The sequence below is a fragment of the Lissotriton vulgaris genome, chromosome 5 (genome assembly GCF_964263255.1).
Source record: "Lissotriton vulgaris chromosome 5, aLisVul1.2, whole genome shotgun sequence".
Classification (NCBI taxonomy): domain Eukaryota; kingdom Metazoa; phylum Chordata; class Amphibia; order Caudata; family Salamandridae; genus Lissotriton; species Lissotriton vulgaris.
Genome location: NC_141693.1, coordinates 1,305,943,208 through 1,305,968,481, shown reverse-complemented (window position 1 = coordinate 1,305,968,481; position 25,274 = coordinate 1,305,943,208). Strand labels below are relative to the sequence as shown.

At 43.2% G+C, this 25,274-nt stretch overlaps 1 protein-coding gene across 1 annotated transcript in view; it reads left to right on the top strand.

Moving 5' to 3' along the window:
• GRM4 (glutamate metabotropic receptor 4) overlaps positions 1-25,274 on the top strand; it is a 1,245,640-nt gene that overhangs the window by 965,824 nt on the left and 254,542 nt on the right. Inside the window, exon 7 of the mRNA XM_086923193.1 lies at positions 13,786-13,986. Coding sequence (XP_086779319.1) covers positions 13,786-13,986 — 201 coding nt within the window. The remainder of the gene's footprint in view (positions 1-13,785; positions 13,987-25,274) is intronic.

The window sequence follows — 25,274 nt, the reverse complement described above, 5'->3', positions numbered from 1 at the left end:
TGTCACAACATGTCAATATGTACATAACGTTTGTAACACTCAGAAGACCACCTCCCAATCCTTTTAACCTTTTCGGCTGGGAGCCCCCTCACAACTGCCTCAGTTGCTGCCCCGATTCTGAAAGAATGGGAGCCAAATTCCGTGGGATCCAGGCCTGCTTTTGCGACCGCCAGATCCAGGACTTTCCTAAACTGATACCTGGTCAAAGGTGTACCATCCATGTGACACAATAGTGCCCCCCCCAGCGTACCCTCCCGCTGCCTTCTAAAAGCCTCTACATGCGAGACTGGGCAACAAGGGTTGGTCCGAGCCCGGTGAAGCACTATGGTATCCCCCTTCCCTCCTGGTCGGTCTTCGATCTTTGAATCGTTACCCACATTGTATCATCCTGGATCACCACACAGCCCACTTGAAGGCAGCCTTTTTTGTCAACTTTTGACGCAGCTACTAGCTCGCCTATTCTTAGAGCCCCATAAAACGCTAGTGTGAACACCGCTTTGATCTGCATGTTGTCGCAGGATGGGATGTGTGACCACAGATTGCGCATGCATGTCTGAATCTATATGTGCCCGCCGGCCTTGTACAGGAGCGCTTATTAAAGTCCCAACACACACCTTTCCTTTCCCCGCCACCTCCCCTATTCTTCCCCGGGAACTCATTCCCCGGCGCCGCACGAAAGGGCTGCTGGGTTTTAGCGGGGAACACACTGGCTACGCTAGTGGGCTGGGCAGGGGCCGTGCTCCCTGCGAACTGTTTATGCCACGACAGCGAGTCCACCTTGTCCCATGATAATGACAAGTCAAATTCCTTCGCTTTCCTGAAATTAACATCATATTCCTTCCATGCGTCCCCAGGATACTGTTCGCTCCACCCTACAATCCTGCTCTGATAGCAAGCCATTGCCGCATGCACATTTGGAGGGCGTTCAACAGTGATAGCCGTAAGGATGGAGAAGGCCCTGATCCAATTGCGCAGAGTTTCCTCCACCCTAAACTTCGCACACTGTACTCTCCATTCACTAGGGTGCATCCATTCTTTTAGCATTTTGGCACTTTCCATTTCCCTATTGTCTAATAGCAAAGAGAAAATATATATGTACTTTCCTGCCCAAATCATCTCTTTCATCTCTCGAGAAACATGTTGCTCTAAATCTTCGCTCCTACACGGGATCGTACCGTCCCCTAAGAGAGGCAGGGCTACCTCCTTACCATTACCGGACACCGGGGCCTGTCCCGCGTCGCTTCCATTCGGTCGAGCGGCATTAAACCTGCAGAAGAAGGAGAAACAGAGGCCGCAGCCGCACTCGCAACTGTTCCCGCCCTAATCTTTTCCACCATCTTGGCCGCCTCAGCGGCATGGTCTAGTGTTGAGGGCATCATACCCCCCTTCTGAAGCCAAGGAAGTATAGCCGCTATCTGCGCAGTTAACTCGAGTGGGATCGGAGCTTCGCAATCCGGTACTGCTGCCGGCACCACCGGAGGGGGAGCCCCATGGGTGCCAGCACGGGAGGCAACGGAAGTGGGCAAACTGGGGCAGGCGGCGCCGGCCCGACAGGAGGGGCCCCTGATGGCAAGGCAGTAGCCGGTGCCATGGGAGCCGGGAGTACCGGCTCTGGGGTAGTGGGCATAGCCACAGGTGAATGAGCGGGTGCACTGTGCCTCGATCTCTTGGACTTGCTCCTTTTAGGCGAGGAGTCGGAATCCCCCTCCAGCAAAGGCGCAGCAATCTGCCGCTTGGGTCTACCGCGTGGGCCTGCGATATCATCAATCCTTTCCAACATACGAGCCTCTAGGCTGTCAACCTTATTCAATCTCTTATCCATGGCATTCATTTTACGCATCATGGCCTGCAACATCAACTCCATTTTTGACCCCTTAGCACCCTTGGCTCCCGGCATTTTGTCTATTGATCGATTCACTTACTGTTCGGATTCGCAACTCATGCGCCCTGTACCTTCACGAGACGGAGGATGCGCAGGGGGCTATGAGCACCAGGCAACTGCGACCGCAACACCAGCTATTTCGAATGTTAGGGGTGGCCAAACTCTAACGTAGACCCACCCGGCGGCCACACGAAGCGATGAAATGCAAGCCACCTGCTCTCCTCTTACTGTCGATGTCTTGCGTGTCCTACGTCCAGTACTCTACAGATCCACTGTACACCGGTATACCACGTGAACGCTTCGGCCTTTACGATCCACGCTCCGTCTGTCTGCTTCTAATGTCGCGCTACCACACACTCCTAGCAGCAATCCTTGACCTGAAAGATAAAACAGAAAATTAGGAGGCCCCGAGCGCGGGGCACGACCAGTGTGGGGGAGCGTCAGGCGACAAGAAGGGCCAACTGAGCGCTCCCGCCTCCTTTATTCCCGGGGACGCGGGGAGAGGGCGGGCCGCCCCTCACTCCTCGACGCCCGCCCCTTAGACCCGGAAGACTGCACCACGCCTCCCGGATCAGGGATTGGGCGCCGGCTGACCGGTGGTGGGGCGCCCACCTCCCGCATAATCATTGGACGCCGGGAGATCACGCACCCACACCACCGGGAGGCAAGGTGAGAGGGGATCGCCACACCGCCATGTGGGCGGGGAGCCAAGGGCCCCCCCTTTTAATTTGCATAGGTTTCCAGAAATTCCAAGATTCTAACTACAGAGCCTATTCCGACTGGGTGAGAGAATTGAGTCAGGTTTATTGAAACAGCAGCTGTTTCAGCAACATTTATTAGTTGCTCTCCAACGATCAGAACTGGTTTGATATGATTTTTGATTTTAATTTATAAAGCGCGGCGTATGCCCAAAGGTGTCTTGGCGCTGCTTACAAATAAAGGTAAAACTAGATATAGGAATTAAAACGGAAGATTAAAAAGCCAGGTTTAAAGAAGCTTTCTAAAAGCCAAAAGATTACAGCAATTTCTCAAAAGGATAGGCATTGAATTTCAAAGACGGGATGTAGAAAGTGCAAAGCGTCTCCCTCCCCAATTACCTTTATTAAACCAGTTAACTGACAAAGTCATGGAGTTCGTAGACCTCAAAGTTCTGTTGGGAGTATACCAGGTCAGTTATTTTCTAAGAAGTTTGGGGCCCTGAGAATGCACCGCATTATGTGCTATGCATAAAGCTATAAAAGATATTTTTTTAATGGGCAACCAATAAAGCTCATTTCTAGCTTTGGTCTCGGACTCAGATTTTTTTCGATCTTAGTCAATACTCTAAAAGCTGCATTTTGTATTCTCTGCAGTCGGTTTATAATGCCCTGCCGTGCACCTACCAAAAGGGCATTGCAACTGTCCAATCGTGATAGAACCAAGGATGAGATTACTGTTTTCTGTAGCTCCATTGGTAAAAAAGGGAGAATTTTCCACAGAATTTTAAGTGTGTAAAAACAGGATGATGTGAGATGAATGGCTTGATCTCTAAAAGACAATTTACTATCGAAGATCATTTCGAGATTTTTAGTTTTAGCATCTGGGCTGGAAACAATGCCTAATTCCTCAGGCCACCAGGATTGATAAAAAAAAGATCTGACCCAAATAGAAGAATCTCTGTCTTAGCTGCATTCAGTTTCAATCTATGGCTCCCCGTCTATTGAGCTACAACTCTAATATATTTTTTTAAATGCCTAGCTACTTGCTTGATATTGTTAGTTATAGGAACAACAATCTGAGTGTTGTCTGCGTACGAAAGTGTAAAAAATCCAAAGGATCTGATTAAGCTCATCAGAGGGGCCACATAAATATTGAACAAGGTGGGACTTATAGAGGAACCCTGTGGACCAAGGCAGGCAGAAAGATTCTGACCTGAAGTCTCCATAGTTATTAGACTGTGTTCTTTCCTCCAAAAAAGAGGATAGTAGTCGAAAAGCTGTGCCTTTGACACCTATATCTGATAACCTTTGCTTCAAAATCTAACCTTGTCGTAAGACCACTGCAGCTCTATCGTCGTGATCCAGAATCACCCTAACCTCTTTTGCCACAATAAGTAGAGCAGTTTCCATCGAGTGGGCCTTCCTGAAACCAAATTGAGCCTCATCAAAGATGTCTTGTTGGTCAGCAACTAAGTAGGACAAAAATTAAGATGTCTTTCTAGTACTTTAGCTGGATAAGGTAGTCTTCATATAGGGCGATAGTTCTGTTCTTTGGCTGGATCTAAGGATTGTTTCTTAGTGATAGGTAAGATAGTAACGTTTTTCCATTCCATGTGAAAAGTTACCATTGTTGTGATATTATTGAGCATTAAGAAAAATGGATGCACCATCTGGTCCACTATTTTGTGTATCAACTGAGGAGGGCAAGGATCAGTGGGAGCGCCAGATTTAGTTAATTTAAGGAGCTCCTACATATGTTCTGGCAAGATAGGTGGAAAACAGTCTAAGAACTGTTGGCATAGAACCTGTTGTGTGGTGACTTGCAGCTGGCTATTTGAACTCTTATTTAAAATAAGTTCTTAATAAACCGCCTCAACTTTGTTTTTAAAAAAACAAGCTAAATTCTCACAAAAAGCTGTGATGGAGGCTTAGAAGGCGGGCTAACCAGATCTGATAGATTAGACACTGTCTTAAACAGCTCGCATGGCACGTTGACCGCTGAGCTAATTTTATTGGTATAGAAATTAGTTTTCTAGAAATAATTACATTTGTATATTCCTGAAGTTGTTTTTTTGTATCTCTCTTTTTCCTCCGGGGCATAGTGTTTTCTCCATTTCCTTGTCTGCAAATGGCACATTTTCTTTTTAAGACGTAATTGCTCAGAGAACCAAGGAGCAGAAGGACTTTTTCTAAGACTAATAACTTTATTCTCTGGGGCAAGTGTCATAGTTGCCTCATGAATCCATTTGGAATAACGCGTAGCAGCTTGATCTGGGTTGCCTACTAACAACGGTTGCGCAGTCTCAAGTTTTTTAATTAAATCTTGTACATTTATTTTATTTCACGGCCTGTTCAACTTACATTTATTTTCTTGATTTTATAGCTGTTTATATTGGCTTAAAGCAAAACTCAACCTGAACTGCCTTATGATCAGACCTAATAACCTGAAGTCTATTGTGTATGACTAAATCCCGAAAATTTCTATAAATACCATCAGGCATGTGACCAGCTTGATGAGTGGGAACAGTGACCATTTCGTTTAGGTCAAAGCATAACAAATTATCCACTACAGATGAGGGGGCATATTATCAAGAACGGCGTTAAAATTATCGCCGGTTTAGCGGCAGAAAACTGCTCCTAAAGCGGAGATAATGGGCTTGATAATAGGCCCTTGAGAATTTCATAGAAATCAATGTTATGGTGTGAACATGGGCTTCTATTGGAATTCTCCAGGGCATATTATCAAGCCCATTATCGCCGCTTTAGCAGCAGTTGTCTGCTGCTAAACCAGTGATAATTGTAACGCCGTCTTGATAACATGCTCCGGGGTTTCATTATTATTCAGCTTAAAGAAGTGAAAAATAATTTTTGAAACAGCTGCTGTAGTTAAAGCAATCTTATTGGCTGGTGGAAAATCATTCACCATTGTCCTGTTATTGGCTGCCCATCGTCTCGTGGACTGTGTGTAATGGGACGAGTCAGCCAGTAATCTTGCAGTGATTCGTGGATCGAAATGATACTTGACACACCTTTCTGCACTTTTTTTTCAGTGAGCAGTAACTGGGAGTGGGTCCTGTTTAAGGTGGATTTCACATTGGATTCTCTCTCTTGCTGCAAACGAAAAGAAAGAAAAAAACATCTGTCGTTATCAGCACTGCAATACAGATGTAACCATGTGTGCAAGGCATTGAGAAAGGATCTTTGCTGCGTGCATCAGAATTTTTAACGCGAAAAACTCGCGCTCCAATGCGGGGCGAGAACTTGGGCTGAGCGCCACTCAAGCACTGTTTGTCTTCTGCGTGGGGAGTTGGTGGTGTGGGCCGAAGCCTTACAACTCAAGCGAAGTACTTGTTGAAGCTATCCTTTTTTGGGCGTAACGTGTACGTTAATAATGGAATTGCTCATATTGAGAAGGAATGGGCACTCAGAATAACATAAACAAGAATATTTGTTAATGTATTTTGAAAGCTTGATTAACTAAATTATTAAATTCATGTGTAATGATTTTGTTTTTGTACAGCCTGTCCAATTTAAGATTGGTTTTATAGTGAACACATTTTGTACTTGCACTTTGTACATATATTCACCATTGATTAACCGAAGTTCATTGGTCTGTTGTCCGTAAGTGGGAAATGTCTGGGGGAGACAGCCATACATTTACCTAACACAGAGAAAGAACTGCATAAACAGACTTATGCTATGTTCTCTTTACATGCAAACCATGTCTACCCACCATGTCAGATACAATCCACTACTGCTCCTTGCAAGAGGGTCAGAGTGCTCCGCAGGCCTGACCTCGTTGCACAGTCCAGACACTGCTGTGTGTGTCACATGGAAAGAAAGAGGCACAATATTCAGTACGTTCATTATTATTCAGATTTCCTGCCCCTATGACAAGGAGGGAGTGTGGGGGTGGTAACTGGAATGCTGGTTATGTGGAATTATTGGGAATTGTGTTTATGCTGGTTGTACTATTGGTAGTATTATGGCAAGTAATAAGTGTGGTTAATTTTGACATGTGCTGTTTAAGTGTTTTAGGGTGCTGCCAATCAATCTGCAAAGGAAGGCCTAAATCTAATTTTTAAAGACATACATGTTGGCAATATAAATATACAACGTAATCCATGGGTGACATTTAACTTTTATCCACTGGCATGTTTTTTAGAACAAGTGTTGTATGTGATTCATAGAAAAATTACTTCATAGAATACCATTACTAAGGAACCATTTCACCTAAATTGTTTAATGGAAATTTTAGGGATCAATGACATTTACAATTTCACAAAAACAATTCATAGAATGTCTTTTTTCAAAATTGGCCTTTCCATGCTTATTTTTAATGTGTTAATAAAATAGTTACAGTCTCAAATTGTGAAACATTTTTGTCAGGCGAAATTATTTCAGTGCTTTACTTCATGGGAAAATATTTCGAATTGATATCTTTTACATTGGCATACAATTACTTTGGATTCTTTTAAACACCATCCTTCTCAGACCCACTCACTACACCTAAACACCATCCATGCCTGTCCCCTATAAGCCCCTCACCACATCTAAACTACACCTATTTCTGACCTCTAAACTCCACCTATTCCTGAACTACAAAAGTCTTTTTATCCTTAAACATCTACCCATCCCTGAACCCTAAAGTCCTTCCCTTCCCCAAAATGTCACAATTTTCTGAACCTTAAAAAACATCTTTCAACACCTAAACTCCACCTATCTCTGACCCCTAAAAGCTCTTCCTACATCTAAATGAAAACCATCCTGTACCCTTAAAACCCCTCACCATCCCCACTCTCCATCCATTGCTGGACCCTAAAACTCTATTTGCCCATAAACTCCACCCACCCCTGAACCCTGACACCTCCCACCACCCCTACACTCCACTCATTTCGAAATCCCAAAAAACATTGATAATCTCTAAACTCTACTCATCACCGAACCTTGAAAACCCTACTGAGCACTAAATTCTGCAGATCTGTGAACCCCCAAAAACCTCTGCACTCCACCCTTTCTTAAACTCTACAAAACCCATCACCACCCTTAAACTCAATCCATTCCTGATACCTAAAAAACTCTCACCACCCAACAACTCCACCCATTCCTGACCCTAAACATCCCTCATCCGTGCTGAACATCACCCTTTCTTGAATCCATAACCCCCTCACTAGCCCTAAACTCCACCAATGTTTCATGCAATTTTAGATTTTTCCTTAAAATGATCTTTCTTTTAAAAAGTTTCCTTTAATATTCAGTAAATTTTTCTTTCCTTAAAATTGATTTTCCATGATTTGGTTCCTCTAGTGTGGTTTTTCAGTTTTTATTTTTCCATTAATTCACATTCCTTCTGTAAACAATACAATATGTAAGGCAACAACACTGACTTATACATCCAAGTCGACAAAGAACCTGGATTTTGTTGGCCGTTCATGGACTGTCAAATCATGCAAGAAACTCGATGTATCTTGTAAATATACAGGTGGCAAGGTGGTACCTTCTACCCTGTGGGAAGAGATGCTCAGAATATGCCTTCCAATCTCTGCGCTTTCGCAACGACAAGTGAAAAAAAAGGACTATGGGAAGGTATATATATAATGTGGCTATTCCTTCTCTGAAAACCTATAAAGGTGAAGAGAAATGTAGACCTCAGTGTCATAGAACGAGTGTCATTGGCAACCAATAAAAGCAAGGAACATTCCCCCCACCTTGTTCCTCGGATGGTAATATGAGAGTGCACCAATTTGGATAGTGGGCACTTTACAGACAAAGGCACCCCACTACTGCACTTTCTGTACTAATGATAATTGCCCCTCTGTTTATGGATTCTAAAGTTTCTTACTCTGTCTTTCTTTGCTCTCCCTGCCATATATTCATCATCCCCTCTCCTCAACTCTTTCCTCCCTTTCACTTTCTCACATCCATACCCATTTCCACTGTATTTCTTGTTGCTCTCACTGATTCGTCTTCATATCCTTCCTCTCTTTCCTTTTACTATCGTGACCCTCATCCCCTTTGTTCTCTCTTCTTCTTCTACCCCATATCCTCTTGGTCTATCTCTTCCTTTATTTTCTCTCTGTCCTCGTCATTTTTAATCTCGTCCATATTTTCTCATTCTTTCTACCTTCTCTATTGTTGCCTTCCATTTCTCTCTCCACAGACCAGTCTCCCTTGCCTTTTCACCTCAAAATCTCATCTCTCGCTCTCACTTCCTACCGCCTTCTCTCTATTTTTCCAGTTTTTCCTGTAGTTTGCTATTTTTTCTTTCTTCACTAGTCCTTTCTTACCTTTGTATTCTTCTGGTCTTTCTTATTTATTTCTCCTTTTCCATCTCCCACCATATCTCTCTTTCTCGTCTATATTTTCTACCTCTCTTGTCCTAATTTACACTATGTATGTGCTCCTCTTCAATTATAATACCTAATTTTTCTCTCTCCGTCAGGCTACAACCCTCACTTCTCTATCACATGCCTAATTGCCCTCTTCTTTATATCTCCTCCAGACCTCTTTGATAATGAATAATTTTTCATTATTTAGCAAATGCAGTAGATAACACCTTTCACAACTTTATGCCGAACAACATTGGTGCTTACTGCATAAAAATCCACAATATATGGTAATTTAGTGTATTTTAATTCAATGTAGTGTAATCATATGGAATTACCCCAAAATTCGGCGAGATTACACAGAATTATACAAGAAGAGATATTCAGCATATAGCGCTTTTTAATTAGTGTAACAATTCCCCCTCACATCCATATGGACACCATGATGCATATTGTGCTAAGAAATAGCACTAAATGCAAAAGAACATGACTAGTGAGCAGGAGCAACTGCTCGCTAAATGTACCCACTGGGTAGGATTTCCCCCAACGTATTCCTAGCATTTAGTGCTATTTTTTAGCACAAAAATTACCCTTGTGTCCAGAAAGGATGCGAGGATGCATTTTGCACTGAGAAAATAGTGCTAATTCTAACAGACCATAAACAGTAGCCACTAACCCTCACTGTACTCTAATTGGAGTTTTTTTTTCTTCAAAATCACTCTTAATTTTGCAAGATGCTGAAATTGCGTTATCTGGAATTCTGAGTCAAAGCGTAACATGGATTGAATGAAATTACTCTTATTACTCCAACATAATTGAAATTCCACCCAGGCCTAACTAATGTATTCTTTTCTTTTACTAGATTCCGGCAGGTTTGATCTACTGAAATTTAACACAGGGTGAGGTATTTAACTCACCCGGTGACAAGTGGGTGCATTAAATAACACCCAACTTGTAATTCCGATCCATACATAATCAGAACCTGGGGGTCTCATTTACAGTTTGATGATGGGGTACTCCATCAAAATGGAGCAGATCTACTGTCAACCACTTTACAAGTGCAGTAGGCTGTAATGCACTTGTAATGCAACGGATAGGACATGTGTATCCTGTTCCACCACACTCTAATTAAGGCCCTACGGCACTTCTTTTTGTGTCATATATAGACGTAGCTTATTGGTTTCTCTGCTGTTTCTGGCACGTTTTCCTCCGTTTTAGTACCAACGGTTTACTTTTCGCCCCTGTAAATGTTTGTAAATTGAACCTATAGAAGAAAATGTCTCTTGGGCCTAGAAATGATGTACTGGCCTTAAAGGCAGGTCTTCCAGGCGCTATAGTGCTTCTTCTGAACGCTCCATGGTTCAAGCTGAACCTCGCTGGGGGTCTCTCCATGAGATACTTATGCCCTTTGATGCAGGATTGTGGCACTCTGCAAATTTGCAGTATGCAGAATCGCCTTTCTTTTGGATCCTGAAAACGTTATTGTTCTCTTGAGTTCAGGGTTGGTTATATTCTCCTCTTATCTTTTTTTCTACTTCTTGATTTTTTATTAGCAGCTTCACAGTCAAGCTTCTCCATGCAGTGTACAAATGCTTCATGAATATTACATGAATTGAAGTGAAGCCTCTTACAGGTCATGCTGCTGGCAGATTCTTGCCCCACTGGCTTTTGTTTTGATGTGTGTCAGCCGGTCTGTAGGCAGGGTCAGACTGGAGCAGAAAATAGGCCTGGGCACCAAAATAAAATTGGCACCTTAAGCAAATCAGATAGCTACCAAGTGGTCCACACTTAAATCTGGCTGTTTTAAACTTGTAAAGACGTGCTCTACAGGTGTTTTGCAATGTGTAGTTGACTGCAGACATGTGTGCTTGCTACAGGCAATGTTTGTGGTCGTAAAAGGAAAATCAATAGGAACAACGACCCAGCAGCAAAATATAACTGGCCCACAAGCAGCCCAAAAATGGCCCACACTCTGACCTGTCAGATCCGCCCTTCAGGCATTGCCTTATTGCCCTGTAGGTATAGGCCAGTCCAGCTGCGACTGTACTTCCAGTCTGCTATGACTCATTTTGTGTTTGGTGAGAGTGTCTGTGCTGTACATTTTTCTTTTTCTTAATCACACTGTGTTCAGCAAGTAATTTGTACCATTTTAGAGTGTTCGACCTGTGCATCGCGTACTGCTTCTTTTGAGCCTATACTTCCCCTAACTCCGTCTCCCCACCCCCTATTGCTTGTGTCCCTAATTTGAGGATTCTATTGAGTGCTGCAGTAGAGGGATTCTAGGTCTGACATAGTATTCTAAGTCCTCTGTGGAGTATTACCCCTCGCAAGGGCTTCTTTGTTCCTAATGAATATATATATATATATATATATATATTTCTACTGAATTCCAGGGATATAATTGTGTGAATTGGGCTCGTGTTGAATGCCAGCCTGCCCTGACGGCTATAACAAAAATCATTATCATTTTTTAAAGGGCAATATTTTATTCATTTGAAGGGTTGTATGCATGCTAACCTGAATCCTTTACCCATAGTATTTTTTTTGTAGAGCTGTGGACCTGAGTCCCTTACCATAGTGATAGAAGGGTAGCTGAACTACCCTTCCTGCCTAGTTATGTAATTGATGTTCTGCTGAGAGCATCGATTCATTCCCAATGCAACAAATTATATAAGACAAAATGGCAGCACTACTAGCTGCGACTCAGCTCAGCGGACCAGTGTGTGCTGCTACCTAGGCCTGGGCGCAATTTCAATTACACCGGCATAATCTGAGTCATTTTGGTAAACTGTAGTTACTCTTTGATGTGGAATTACTGCTAATTACAGGATTACTTCTGTTCGAGTAATTATGAGGAATACTGGGGGAGGGGGGAATCTTACTGCAAGAGCACATTTGGCGAGAGCGAGTGTGAGCGCTCGTTCATGTTCGCTATTCATGTTCTACTGCATTTAGAGCTATTTCTTAAGGAAAAATATATCCTCACATCCATTTTGGACATGAGGGTGCAAGTTGGGGGAAAATCTCACAGAATTCTTGGGTAATTCCGTGTGATTACGCTCACTGAATTTCGTGAGTTACGCCCACTCCAAATGCTGACTCTGCAGCCACTAACTTTGCCAGTGGTACAGGTAATCAGCATGGCGCATTGTTGCTATATTCGGGGAGAATATAGAAAGATGTACATTGAGAGAACGTCAGGAAATAAATGGTTCTGTAGGACTTTTTTTGGTGATGGAGTGTGGAATGGTGTGAGAGCAAAATGGTACACAAAATCTAGAAACCCCAAAATGTACCATAAACAGACCTACGACATTTCACTGGATGGGAGACTGTGTTAAATGTCATGAGGCAACGTGTCCCCGCTTTAAGGCACCTCCTCAGGTATTAAAATCAGAAATACAAATCATTAAGTAAATGGTGAGGCCCACTCAATAATTGCATTCTAGATCAAAGTAGAGATGGGTTTTATTATATAATTCAAATTAAAGTAATACAAATCAATGCCATGAAGGCTCTCAAATGCAGAGTTATACAGAGTATGCAAAAATCAGAAATTATGCTGAGCCCTAAGTGGCCAGCAAAATCAATAGAAAATTGACAGCATCTTTAGTTGCATTCAGACATGCTAGTCCTTAAAATCGTGGGCTTTCATACCTTTTTAATGCATATGGAATTACAGAGACCACTGTCTGAGCAAATGTAATAAAAATGTATTTTGCACATGTTTACCATCAAGTTGAAGTCAATAGTAATTGCAATTCCTAAATGCCCATTTCACATTTAGAAAATGCTTTGTATATGTACTTTAGGAATCACAAATAGGTAATCGCTATTTGCGATTCCTAAATCGCGGTCGCATGCAATTTGTACTGTACAGAACTCGCAAATCTTGACTGGTTTTGGCCCTTTGAACATCTGAAAAGGCTGTTTAGAATTTCTTAACAGGGGAAAATAGCAATTTGGCTCGTTAAGAAATGCTAAATGGCTTTGTACATCTGGGCTCACATGAATAGGTATTCAGCCCCTCTAAGCTAATGTCGCCTGGAGATGCTAGAACATAACTAGACAATAACTTTTTTATGTGAATGAATGGGGCACAGTGAACTGGAGGAAAGACCTTGTGGTTGTTAAAAATCATGGCAGAATAAGGGAAAAATATTTGAGAGCAGAATAAAAATAACAGGGGAAAGAAACCATTACATTTTAGCTCGAGTGCGTGCTGCAGAGTTTGGGAGGAGAGAAGGTGGGCAGGAGGAAAAACAAGATGAGTGACCGAGATGACTTCCATCCTGGACAAGATGGTGTTTGCACTAAAATGCGATCTAACCAACCTACATAAAAAAACTTTCCTAAATATCAGAGGCATTTTGTTCTGAAAGCGATAACAATACATCAGCGTATACATGTAAGCCTAAGTGAATAAATGCATCTGCTCATTGTTACTGATGCACAAAAATAAAAATATATAACAATCTCTCACAATGGTAAGGAATTGCTGAATGAAAGGGAAGAGGCAATTTAGAGTAGAGAAGCTGTATAGAGCTGTATGGAGCTATGTAACATGACGCAGGAGTGCTCAATGTGAGAATCAGTAAGGAAAGGTGCAGGAATGCTGATGGTGGACAATCTGTGAAAAATGGTGTAGGAGTGATGTATGTAACTGAGCTGCAGAACTTCATTGTCCTGGATGTTTGTACATGTGGTAGCTTTGTGGATTACTGCAGTAGCACTGAATAAGGTGATCCAGAGGAATGGTGAAGATGAGCTAAGCATAGTCATCTTTGATAGTAAGATCCAGAAGACAGTTGTGTTCATTTGTCTTGATGCAGCGATCATGAGGAATTTATCCTCTTTCTCATTGTGTCTCTTTTCTCAGACCGCGAGCGCATTGGACAAGACTCCACATATGAGCAGGAGGGAAAGGTGCAGTTTGTCATCGATGCTGTCTATGCAATGGCACACGCCCTGCATAACATGCACAAGCAGTTGTGTCCGGGGAAAGTTGGGCTCTGCTCCCGAATGGATCCAGTGGATGGCGTCGAGCTGCTCAAGTACATCCGGACCGTCAACTTTTCAGGTTGGTCATCAGGACAAATGTCACTATGATCCTTCTGTTAGAAAATGTAAACATGCCATGAATGTCATTTGGAGGACGTTTGCATAGGTTCACCGTGCCTGGAAAATCAAGATCCTCAAGCCAAAAACCTGCTCTGAACTTGTCCCACGTGGCTAGATCTGAGATGTGGGTGTTTGGGAAGGTGGCCAATATGCAAGCCATATACGAAACTGAAAAGTGGCTCTAAACCCATGTATTACCCCATCCCATTCACAGAGGGACCACAGGGGCCCTGATTGCAAGGGGCATGCTAACACATATGGAAATTGTCCACTGGTCAGTTACTGTTAAGCAGTATGCCATAATAAGTGGGTGTGCAATTTGCACTTGATTTCAAGTAGCAGTCCTCTGAATATTGTTTAGCACTATTTGTCTAACTAGTGTGCAGCCCATTTTCTCTGTAGCCAATCAGGGGGACACCGTTTCCACCCAACCCATAATATGATTTAGATCAAGAAAAGGACTGTACACCCAAACAGAAATTACCAGTTTGTAATCAGAGGTGAACATTATCTAGGAAAATACACAGTTTGTGCTAGGCCTTCAGCTGTTGCCTCCCTTTGCCAGCACTCTGCAAGTTACTTCACTCCACACCTCCTGTGTTTCCATCTCACACTCCAAATACATTAACTGCTTCACTCCTTCACTCCTGTTCACTTATTGTTTATACCCATCCACACAACCGGCTTGCTTCAGGTCGTCCCTAATTCCTTTCTCCTAACCTCACTTGCGAACAAGTCTTTCTCCATTTCACCGCCTGCCTTTATTCTAAGCCACCATCACTCCACCGCCAAGCATTGCTCTGCATGCTACCTTCCTTCCACTGATGTCTGTCTCCATACTCATCCCCACCATCTGCGTCTCCTTTTCTTTTTCCACTGGCTGTTTTGCTTTCTTTCTAGCTTTCTAGCTCTCCATCTACTCTTCTGCCTCCATTCCCCTTTTCTTGTGGACCGACTTTCTCCCTTCCAATCAGTTTCAGTGTTTTTACCTCTTTTCCTTAACCCTTCAGTTCTTCTACTTCTTTTCAATTTTTGCCACCCTCGTTTGCTTTCTCTAGTTTAACCTCCTGCTATGCTTCCATTCTCCATCACCCACAGGATCAGGCTTCTTTAATGTGGTGAAGGACCCCAAAAATGTTCCTTAAACTGTCTGCCTGATAGGCACCCAAAGCCCTAGGAACGGTGGTGACCTTAGGGTTAGCCCTCTTCACCAGAGAGGCTGCATGGACCTGCTTGTCTTTCTTCTGCACTGGGGTGCAGGTGTCTCTAGACACAGCGCGCCCCATAGTTGTATTTGTTTTTGGCGAGGTTTAGACCCGCACTGTCAGGGACCACTCTTGGTTATTGCCACTGCTGCTGGGGCATATTGGATTGGGTGTGATGGTTCTGATCAGTGAATTTTAGTGTAGATGTAAGGAGGGGCCATTTTTGTGGATATGAGAGGAAAGGCTAAAGATTGTGGATGAGACAGACGGACTCGCATTTAATCAAATGGTTAAGAGATCCATAAGACAGGTTGTAGGGCAAGCAATTTATTAGGAGAAGAAGAGGTTTATGATAGCAAAAAATGAGAGGTGTGGCACTTCACAAGAGTACTTGCAGCAGCTAGTAGATGGCTGCTGCAGAATGGGGGGATAGAGCAGGCAGACAGTGGCTCCCAAACAGGGCTCTCCACAAGCATGAACAGTGAAGTTGTACGTGTTTTCCTGCAAGAAGGGCATCAACAAGTCACTGGGATGGAAGTGGAGGAAGGTGGGTGGATATGACCTAGCTAATTATTTTGTGTTCATTCTTCAGTTCTTCACAGAAGTCCTAAAAGAGTGTATTAAGCAAATTTTTACTTTAATCTTCAACATGATATGTGGAAAAAATGTGTTTTAGGAGAGAGATATTTTACAGCAGTTCTAGAAATAGGGTCTCTAGTTAGCAGGGGTATGCACCCACACTCTAGTCAGGGTAAGTGTAGTACACACTAAACGTTTACCTATGCTCAGCCTGTGGTAGCTTGGCACAGAGCAGTCAGGCTAAACTAAAGAGGTAATATGTAAAGTTTTTGTGCACACACACAGTAACACAGTGAAACGCCACAAAAATACTCCACACCAGTGTAGAAAAATAACAGATATGTATCAGAGTAAAACAAGACAAAAATGACAAAAAGCCAACATACTCAAATCAAGATATGATTTTTTCATATATTAAATCAAAATGCAGTGCTTAGAAGTATATAGCTCCAACTGGGGCTAACTGGTCGTGCTTGAAAGAGACAAAATGAAAAGTCCAACAGCGATGGAGCTCGGGCTGGATACAGGAATCACGCAGACCCCATTACTGAGCCTTGGACGCATTGGAAATCGAAAAAGATGCTTGGTGCAGAGGAGTTGAGGCGTTATGGATGCAGGTGATGCATCGGTTCTTTAAGGCAGTGCAGGGTTGCTGAAGCTTTGCCATTCCGGGACCATGCGCTACGCAGAGGAGGTGGTAGGTCAGGTGCGAGGCCTCAGTTCCTGAAGGTGACGCAGCATTGATGATGCGTTGATGTCAACAGCGTGATGTGTCGATTCTACGTCATCAAAGTCAAACCACTGGGCTAAAGGGAATTGGTCGGTCGAAAAGCCACTAAGTGCCAATGCATCGGTTTCGCAACAATGCGATGGTTCCGAACTGACACTTTAGATTTGATGCGTCGGTCTCTTGGTTGCAGCAACAAGTTTGCCTCCAAGGGCCCAGGACTGGATTTGGCACCCCTTGGCAGGGCAGGGCTCACAGCAGAGGAGACCGGGTATTGGTAGCAAGCTACAGGTGAAGTCTTTGATATCCCTGAGATGTCACTAACAGGAGGCAAGCTGAGTCAAGCTCCTGCAGAACCTTAGAAAGCAAGATGCAGAGAGTTACAGTTCAGACCTATCACTCCCAGGCAACAAACATCAGGCAGCAGGCGAACACAGCAAAGCAAGCAGCAAAGTGGCAGTCCCTCCTGGTAGCACAGCAGCCCTTCTTCCTGGCAGAATGTCCTCAGTCCAGAAGTGTTTTGAGTATATGGTGTCAGAGGTCCAATACTTAAACCCATTTTAACCTTTGAAGTAGGGGGACTTCAGAGAAAGGTCTCTGCAGTCCACAACACCCTGTCCTTCCTGGCGGGCACTGGCCCCAGACACACTACAGGGAGTATGCAGCTCTTCGCTCGCCAGCAGATGTCGTTTCCACAGTATCGAGACACCTTTGGATATTTGAGCACTCTATAAATCTTAAAAATAAAATAAATAAATAAATAAAAATTTGTGAGGGAGCAGGCACAGCCCTATACAGGTTTAGTGTCAACTCTTCCCACCACTCTAGCTCAGGAAGGCTCATCAGCCTGGTGATGGCACCATCTTGATATTCAGGTCACACCACAGTTCCCTTTGTGTATGACTGCATTGAGTGAATTCACAAAGCTCAACTGTTATCCAATCCAGATGTGTATCCTAGGGACAGGCAGAGGCACAGAATATTTAAGAAAGAAAATACAGACTTTCTAAAAGTGGCATTTTCAGACCTGCAATTTATAAACTAACTTCACTAAAAGATGTGTTTTTAAAATCTGAGTCCCGAGACACGGAACTCCAATTTGCTATCTTGTCCCAATTGGAAGTTACACTTGCAAAGTATTACAAGACAGCTATAATTCTAGCCTATGGGAGAGATAGGCCTTGCTATAGTGAAAAACAAATCTAGGCTTTTTTCACTACCAGGACAAGTAAAACTTAAAAATATGTCCTACCTTTTAAATACACTGCACCCTGCCCATGGGGCCTAACTTAGACGTGCATTACATGTAATAAAAGAGAAAGGTTGAGTTGACAAGTAGGTGAATTTGCCAGGTCGAGATAGCAGTTTGAAACAGCACACACAGGCTCTGTAGTTGCAGGTCTGAGACATGTTTGAAGGGCTCCTCATGTGGGTGGTACAGTCAGTGATGCAGGCCCACTAGTAGCATTTCATTTACAGGCCCTGGGAACATGTTGTGTACTGTGCTAGGGATTTATTAGTAAAATAAATATGCCAATCATGGAGAAACCAAATGCCATTACATTTCATGCACAGAGCACATGCACTTTAGTAGTGGTCAGCAGTGGGACGTGCCCAGAGTCCTAAAACCTCGAAACTTAACGGGTTTGGCGATGAGCACAGTAAGGCTGCGCCACAATGTAATGAACAAAACAATTGCCAGTACTGTGCACTATTTTGAATCAAGGTGAAAGAAGAAGCTCCTAATCGCTACTTCCAGAAAAGACCACTCTTTCAGTCAAAGTTACTGGTAGAAAAATTAGAACTCTTTTTATTATATTTTTTGTAAATTTAGTTTGTTTTTTAGGTATATTTTTTTCAAAGGAAAAATTGTTTTGCATATAAGTGTGCAAACATATATTTACAACATCAAACATTCATCCTATATAGAAAATGGAGGAGTACAGTTTTTTGAAACAGGGGGGATTGATGGATTGTGGAGACACTAAAGACACAGATAGACACAAGACACGTGTACACAAAACAGTGAACATATAAATGACATTTCTGGGGTGTGGTGGTAATTGGTAGTCTAGTTTTGTCAAAAATCTTCAACTGTACTCCTCCATTTTCTATATAGGATGAATGTTTGATGTTGTAAATATATGTTTGCACACTTATATGCAAAAAAAATTTCCTTTGAAAAAATATACATAAAAAACAAACTACATTTACAAAAAATATAATAAAAAGAGTTCTAATTTTTCTACCAGTAACTTTGACTGAAAGAGTGGTCTTTTCTGGAAGTAGTGATTAGGAGCTTCTTCTTTCACCTTGATTCAAAATAGTGCACAGTACTGGCAATTGTTTTGTTCATTACAGAGTCCTAAAACCAGCAAAAACGAAGTTCAGTAGACAGTCCTTTACAAGAGGTCAAAAGATGCCAGATCTAACAAGCACTAACAACAGGAAGTGGAAAGTAGATGTCAACCATCCAGAAGCAATATTTGAATAAAATGAGAGGTTCTGTTGTTTGCAGGAGACCTGGCTCTTGATGTCCCTAGATAGATCCTACACCAATGGGTAAACTATGTGACCAGCTGCTCTTGACACTTGAGCAGTACATTGGCCTCTGATGTGAGTGGGATGCTGGCACACAATTATTTCAGCATGTCCTCAATAATTTGGTGCATGTAGGGGATGCAAGGCATGAACCCTTTCAGGAGACGTCTAAAGATTCTATCAACAGGTTGAGTACCGGAGGACAAAGAGGTCACCAGTTAGTATAGTAAATGAAAGAACCTGCTTTTCATCTGCCCAAACTCTGTGTCATTGTTAAATCTGCTGGACGATCATACAATTTGCATGCTATAGGCCATCAAAAACCAATGCTGGGTGAATGGTCCCCACTCACTGGTATCAGTACCTATATCCTGCCAGGAATATTCCTGTATATATAAAAAGAGAGAATTTTCACTGGTCCAATAACCACTAACGTGCTAATCATAAATATCCTAAATGCACTTGTGTGCTGCAGACTTAACAAGTTTCTTAACATGCTCTAACCAGCAACAGCATTGTTATGAGTAGGCAAGATACCAGTGTAAACAAAGGAGAGATACCTTATTGTGGATTCTAACTCCAGTAGTCATTTTTAGGTAGAGCCCAGCAGACAGTACAGCTTTCTGCTTGCAAAAGACCTATTGTAGCAGCTTACCTGGGCCTAGATGGTTCTCTGGGCCAAAAGGTGTGATATTTTGACTTTGCCAATGGTTGTTATGTATGCAAATTGAAACCAAGGGCAAATCGCCTTAGTATGGTCAGAGGCAGTCAAGAGGGTCAGTCTAAATATGTTTCTCTCAGGCAGGTTGTTCCTGACTAGAGCTCCCCCGAACAAATATGGATCCATGATGTCAGTAGAGGTGGGCAACCCAACAAGCTACCAGGGTGAAGGCAAGCTGAAAAACTACTAGGATGAGCCAACAAATTCCAGGGCAAGCCGATCCAGAGCTCATCCAATGGTCTGGCTTTTCTTGTTAGAGGGCAAGCATGAGCCGAGACCTGAAACTGTTTGCCATACAAAACATACAAAAAACATCAAATAAAGTATGATTAAGTCTCTTCAAAATTAAAATAAAGGGAATTTTTTAACATGTGAAAGCATTATAATACTGCACATTTAGCACTGCACTTGAAAGTATTTACTAAAAGTGATAGTTTTCAAAGATGAACTTAGAATAATTTCTAACCCTACGCCACCCTGGCAACAGTGCCATTAATCAAACTATATGGGAAGACTGTTGTCACTCGAACACTATATGAGGACTAGATTCTCATAGAAAGAGCAACATCATAATCGATTAAATTAAACACAATTGGGTTTTGTACAGTTGGTATTCTGAACCCTTGTATTTGAAGGTGCTTTCATAAGCAATAGTGAAGAAAAAGGAGGATTGGTGAAAATATATATATAGGCTGAAGATCACCCGATGTAGGTAAATGGGGAGCCGCAATTAATGGAAGTTTTCCATTTTCACTTTTTGTAAATCAGTCATTTGTATTTCAAACGTTAATGCTTTATTTTGCCTCTTTGTGCATGAGGATTATGTAAGGGTGGTAGGCAGGAGCCACATGAAAGCTCAGCTCATTATGGGCTCGAAGTTCGAACAGGACCTCAAGCTGAGCCAGAGCCAGGCTGCAGGCTCGAGGCTGACTCGAGCTTCTAGAAACTCATCCACCTCTAGAGCCCAGCAATTACTAAGTGGTCCTGTCGCTTCACGACTGTAGATGAAGTGGCATGACAAACTCCAAATGGCCATAGCAGCTCATTCTTTCTGTAAACATATGGCTAGGAGCTGAGTGTTCCTCAAATGCTTTCTGGTACCCTGGCCCTGTTGCTCCGGACTGTACTGGCAGCATGCACATGTCCCTGGTCGGGCTGGGACAGACATAAACCTGTGCAACAAATTAAAAGGGGCCCCTATTAGCGCATCAGGGAGCTAAAAAGTGGCCCATGTTCCTTTGAACATGTAAAAGACACGCTGCATAGGTGTTTTGCAAGTTATGGGAGACTGCATGCATTTGTGTGGGGCAGTGCTTGTTATATTATCAGAGCAACCCAAAAGACAAACCGGCCCACGAGAGCATAAAACAGTATCCCAAAAAGTCAGCCTATGCAGACCTTCAGGCACTGCCAAATTGCCCTATAGGCCAGTCTATCCTTGCCTACACCCGTACAACTGCTGCACTGTAAGGGCCCAGTGTAGGAGCCTGCTCTATAGTAGTCTATAGTAAGACCCCTACGCCTGGGCCAGGTTACACTACTGTTTTAGTTTGTGAATTCCAAGGTCTCGAAGGGCGCCCTCTCCAGGGTGCTGGTGCATTGAAAGAGATATCGGTGTGTTCAAATAGGGTGTGTAGAACTACTGGTCTCCCTGGAAGACATGCATAACTGCCAACTTGAAGAACAATCTCACTGTGTGAGGAAGGGGTGTGGCCTTCCGCTGAGAAGCACCTAGGAGGGACCTTTTAACACCACACCGCACCCAAACCCCCCCCCCCCCCCCCCCTAAAAATAAAACTTGCTGGGTCTGGTGCCGGTGTCCTGGGGTGTTTTCACACTCCTTAATGGACATCGGACGTTAAAAACCTCAGAAAACAAGCTGGAAAGACACTATTTAGAGTGATTTTGAGCTTGTTTTCCCTGCCACAGTGTGATAACGGCTCCTCACCGGGTGACGTATAATGGGAGCCGAAATCGTGTGTCACACGGCTGCATCATGTGAGTTGGCAGGTATGGACATGTAATGGTTAACACGACAAAACAGGGACTAGCTTGCTTGTATCTAGACATAGCGCCTAGTGATGACTAATGAGACAGAGCGCTTAGAAGACAGCAGTCACCAATACCATACAACCCACTCCTGCAGCTGCGCGGGAGTCAGCGGTAAGCAGCTGGCAGTGTGTGCGTGCAGAGACTGGCAGGGGGAGGAGGGTTACGCTGCAGAATGCTTGCACATCAGGAGGGAAAGTGTGCAGCCAGCTTAGTGCAACATCTGCGAGGAGACAAGAGGTTGGCAGGGGCTGGCAGAGCAGAGGCGAGAGCAGCGGCAACAGCACAGAGATACAAGGGCATCTGAGGGCAGCGGTGGGTCGTGTGCCAGCCCAGTAAGAAGAGCAGAGGCATGCATCTGTTAATGCCACTGCATACTGTGAGCTCCAGACTCACCTGGGCACGAAGCTCCTCCTTACAGGGCCCCGGTGTCCCTGGATGTGCTTTTGCGAACCTTTCTGCTGATCCTATGTAGGAACATAGTCCTATTAATTAATATCGCTTTGTCCTGTGTGACAGGTTTGTGGGACGGCTGGGAGAGGAGCTGGCCAACCTAGTCCCCCCTACCTGGTTGTGAAGGTGGGCATTGGCACTGCGTGCCCACCTCTCCCCCTGGCCCAGGCCAGCTCCTCTTCAGGGGGGCAATGCTCGCGCAGCGTGGTGAAGACTGCGGCCCAGAACCTGACGTCACTGCAAGGGAGTGCTTTATACCAAAGAGTTGACCCTTCCTTTTAGAGGAGGGCAAGGATACAACTTTATGTTCAAGCCGTGGATTAACTGATTGCTACTTCTGGGAGCAAGTGATCCTTGGGGGTAGGCTGTGATGTCATCTTCATTACACATAAACTCGCCATGATCCATGGTTTGTTTGCCTAAGAATAGATATGGCTGATATTTTCCACCTGGAAACAGAAAGGGGGAATTCCTCAATATTTTGATTATAGTGCAGAAAAATGCTGTTTCCGCTGATGCTATTCTGCCGCGGTGGGGAGGACAGCAGATTAAGTATTTCTTGGCGCCAGTGTAGCTGCACATGTTGATTTCATACATAGATATTCAAGTAACCAGATTGTCTGAATTGAGAATTTTAAACATTGTTAGAAATGGGGGTCTGTAGTTGGCAGTGGCTTGTACCCTGTCCAAGTAGGGACCCTTATTCTAGTCAGGGTAAGGAAGTCACACACCCAAGATAAACCCTGCTCACCCCTTTGGTTGCTTGGCATGAGCAGTCAGGCTTATCTCAGAGAAAACGTGTAAAGCATTTGTACATCCTTTCACAGTAACACAGTGACAATACCACAAAAAGACACCAGGCCAGTTTAGAAAAAAAAAATATTTATCCGAATAAAACAAAACCAAAATGAATAAATCCAACATACACAAATCAAGATATCACTTTTTAAAGGCTCAAAATAGTTCAGTCCATAGGAAACTATGGATGCGTCACTTTTATCACAAACTACCTGTGATGCATCATAATCAAACACCAAAATAGGTGCAGAGGAGGTGAGGCACTGTAAATGCAAAGCGATATGTTGGTTCCTTACTCACAAGGGGGGTGAAGCGTTGGTTCCTTACTGCCAGGGGAGGTGATGCGTTGGTTCCTTATTGTCAGGGGAGGTGATGCTGTAAAATAATGATCCACAAATTGAAGGTAAAAAGTAGAGGTTTATTTGAAGAATAGATCCCATCCACAGGTGAACATCCAGCCAGCAATCAAGTAGGATAGTAACTGCTTAGTGGTCAAAGGATAACATTCCATCTGAGAATCCAGTGTCTCATGACATCAGCGCAGCTATGTCATGAGGCACAGACACACAGGACCAGGATGCCACACATCTCCCTTCTAACAACAACAAGAAAATTATAAGAGAAAACAACACAATGCTAAAACATTATAGTCTCTTTAAGTACACGGTTAAATCTCTCAACCATACCGTTGGTTTCTGGGTGGTAAAGGGAAGACCTTTTGTGTTTAACTCCTTGCTCTAACAGAAAATTTTCCATCTCCTTAGAGACTAATTGGGGACCATTATCTGTGAGGATGGCGTTAGGGATGCCCTCTCTAGCAAAAAGTTTGGTTAAAAAATCCACCACATGCCTAGTCTCGATACCACGAGTTATGGCAATTTCTGGCCATCTAGAAAAGAAATCAACAAGAACAAGAACATACCACTCACAACCAGCTGATGTAATAGGCCCCAAAATGTCCAAACCCACTTCTTTCCAGGGCGCATCCGGTCTGTCTCTAATCACCATGGGTTGGACTTTAGGTTTTGCTACCTTCTCACTAAGGGCACAGTCAATGCAATCCCTAACTTTGCGCTCTACTTCCAAATCCATATTTGGCCACCAATATGAGCTCCTTAAAATCTCAGGTTATTCCAAGTATCCAGGAATTTCTAGAGGAACAAATCCTCTTTTTAAAAAAAAAAAAAAAATGAGATAGGTGTTGAGATCTTATCTTCTTCTTCCCATCCTGCGTCGCCAAATGTAAAATAATGATCCACAAATTGAAGGTAAAAAGTAGAGGTTTATTTGAAGAATAGATCCCATCCACAGGTGAACATCCAGCCAGCAATCAAGTAGGATAGTAACTGCTTAGTGGTCAAAGGATAACATTCCATCTGAGAATCCAGTGTCTCATGACATCAGCGCAGCTATGTCATGAGGCATAGACACACAGGAACAGGATGCCACACATCTCCCTTCTAACAACAACAAGAAAATTGTAAGAGAAAACAACACATTGCTAAAACATTAATCACACAGTGACGTAGTCTTTTAAATATTTAGGAGAATGAGAAACCCTTGCAGACTTGCGAAGAAGTGAGGAAGACTCAACTCTAGGAGTTTGAGAATGACGACTGCAAGAAGCTTCCACAAGATCATTGCTAACCACCACCACCCTGTTCAAATTCCAAACGCGATGATCAGCAGTTTTGATGGCGTTCTTGAAAACTTTGATGACACGAATAGGCTTCTTAAAGGTAGCAGAAAGAGCCTTATTGTTTTTGCAGGGATTCTTAATAAGTACCCAATCTCCCACTTTAACAGGTGTGACCATCACCATGGGTTGGACTTTAGGTTTTGCTACCTTCTCACTAAGGGCACAGTCAATGCAATCCCTAACTTTGCGCTCTACTTCCAAATCCATATTTGGCCACCAATATGAGCTCCTTAAAATCTCCTTAGTTTTAGAGATTCCTAAATGGCCAATATGTGCTAAAGACATAAGCTCATCCCGAAGAGCTAGGGGTGGAACCAATCTAGTTCCTCTAAAAAGTAAGCCATCTTGTTCAGAAAGCTGATCTTTGACATGCCAAAATTTCTCAAGACCTTCATTACATTTAGGTTTAATCTTCCATCCTGTCATTAGGAGTTTAAGTACCTCTACAAGAGTCGAATCTTCCTGAACCATCTTC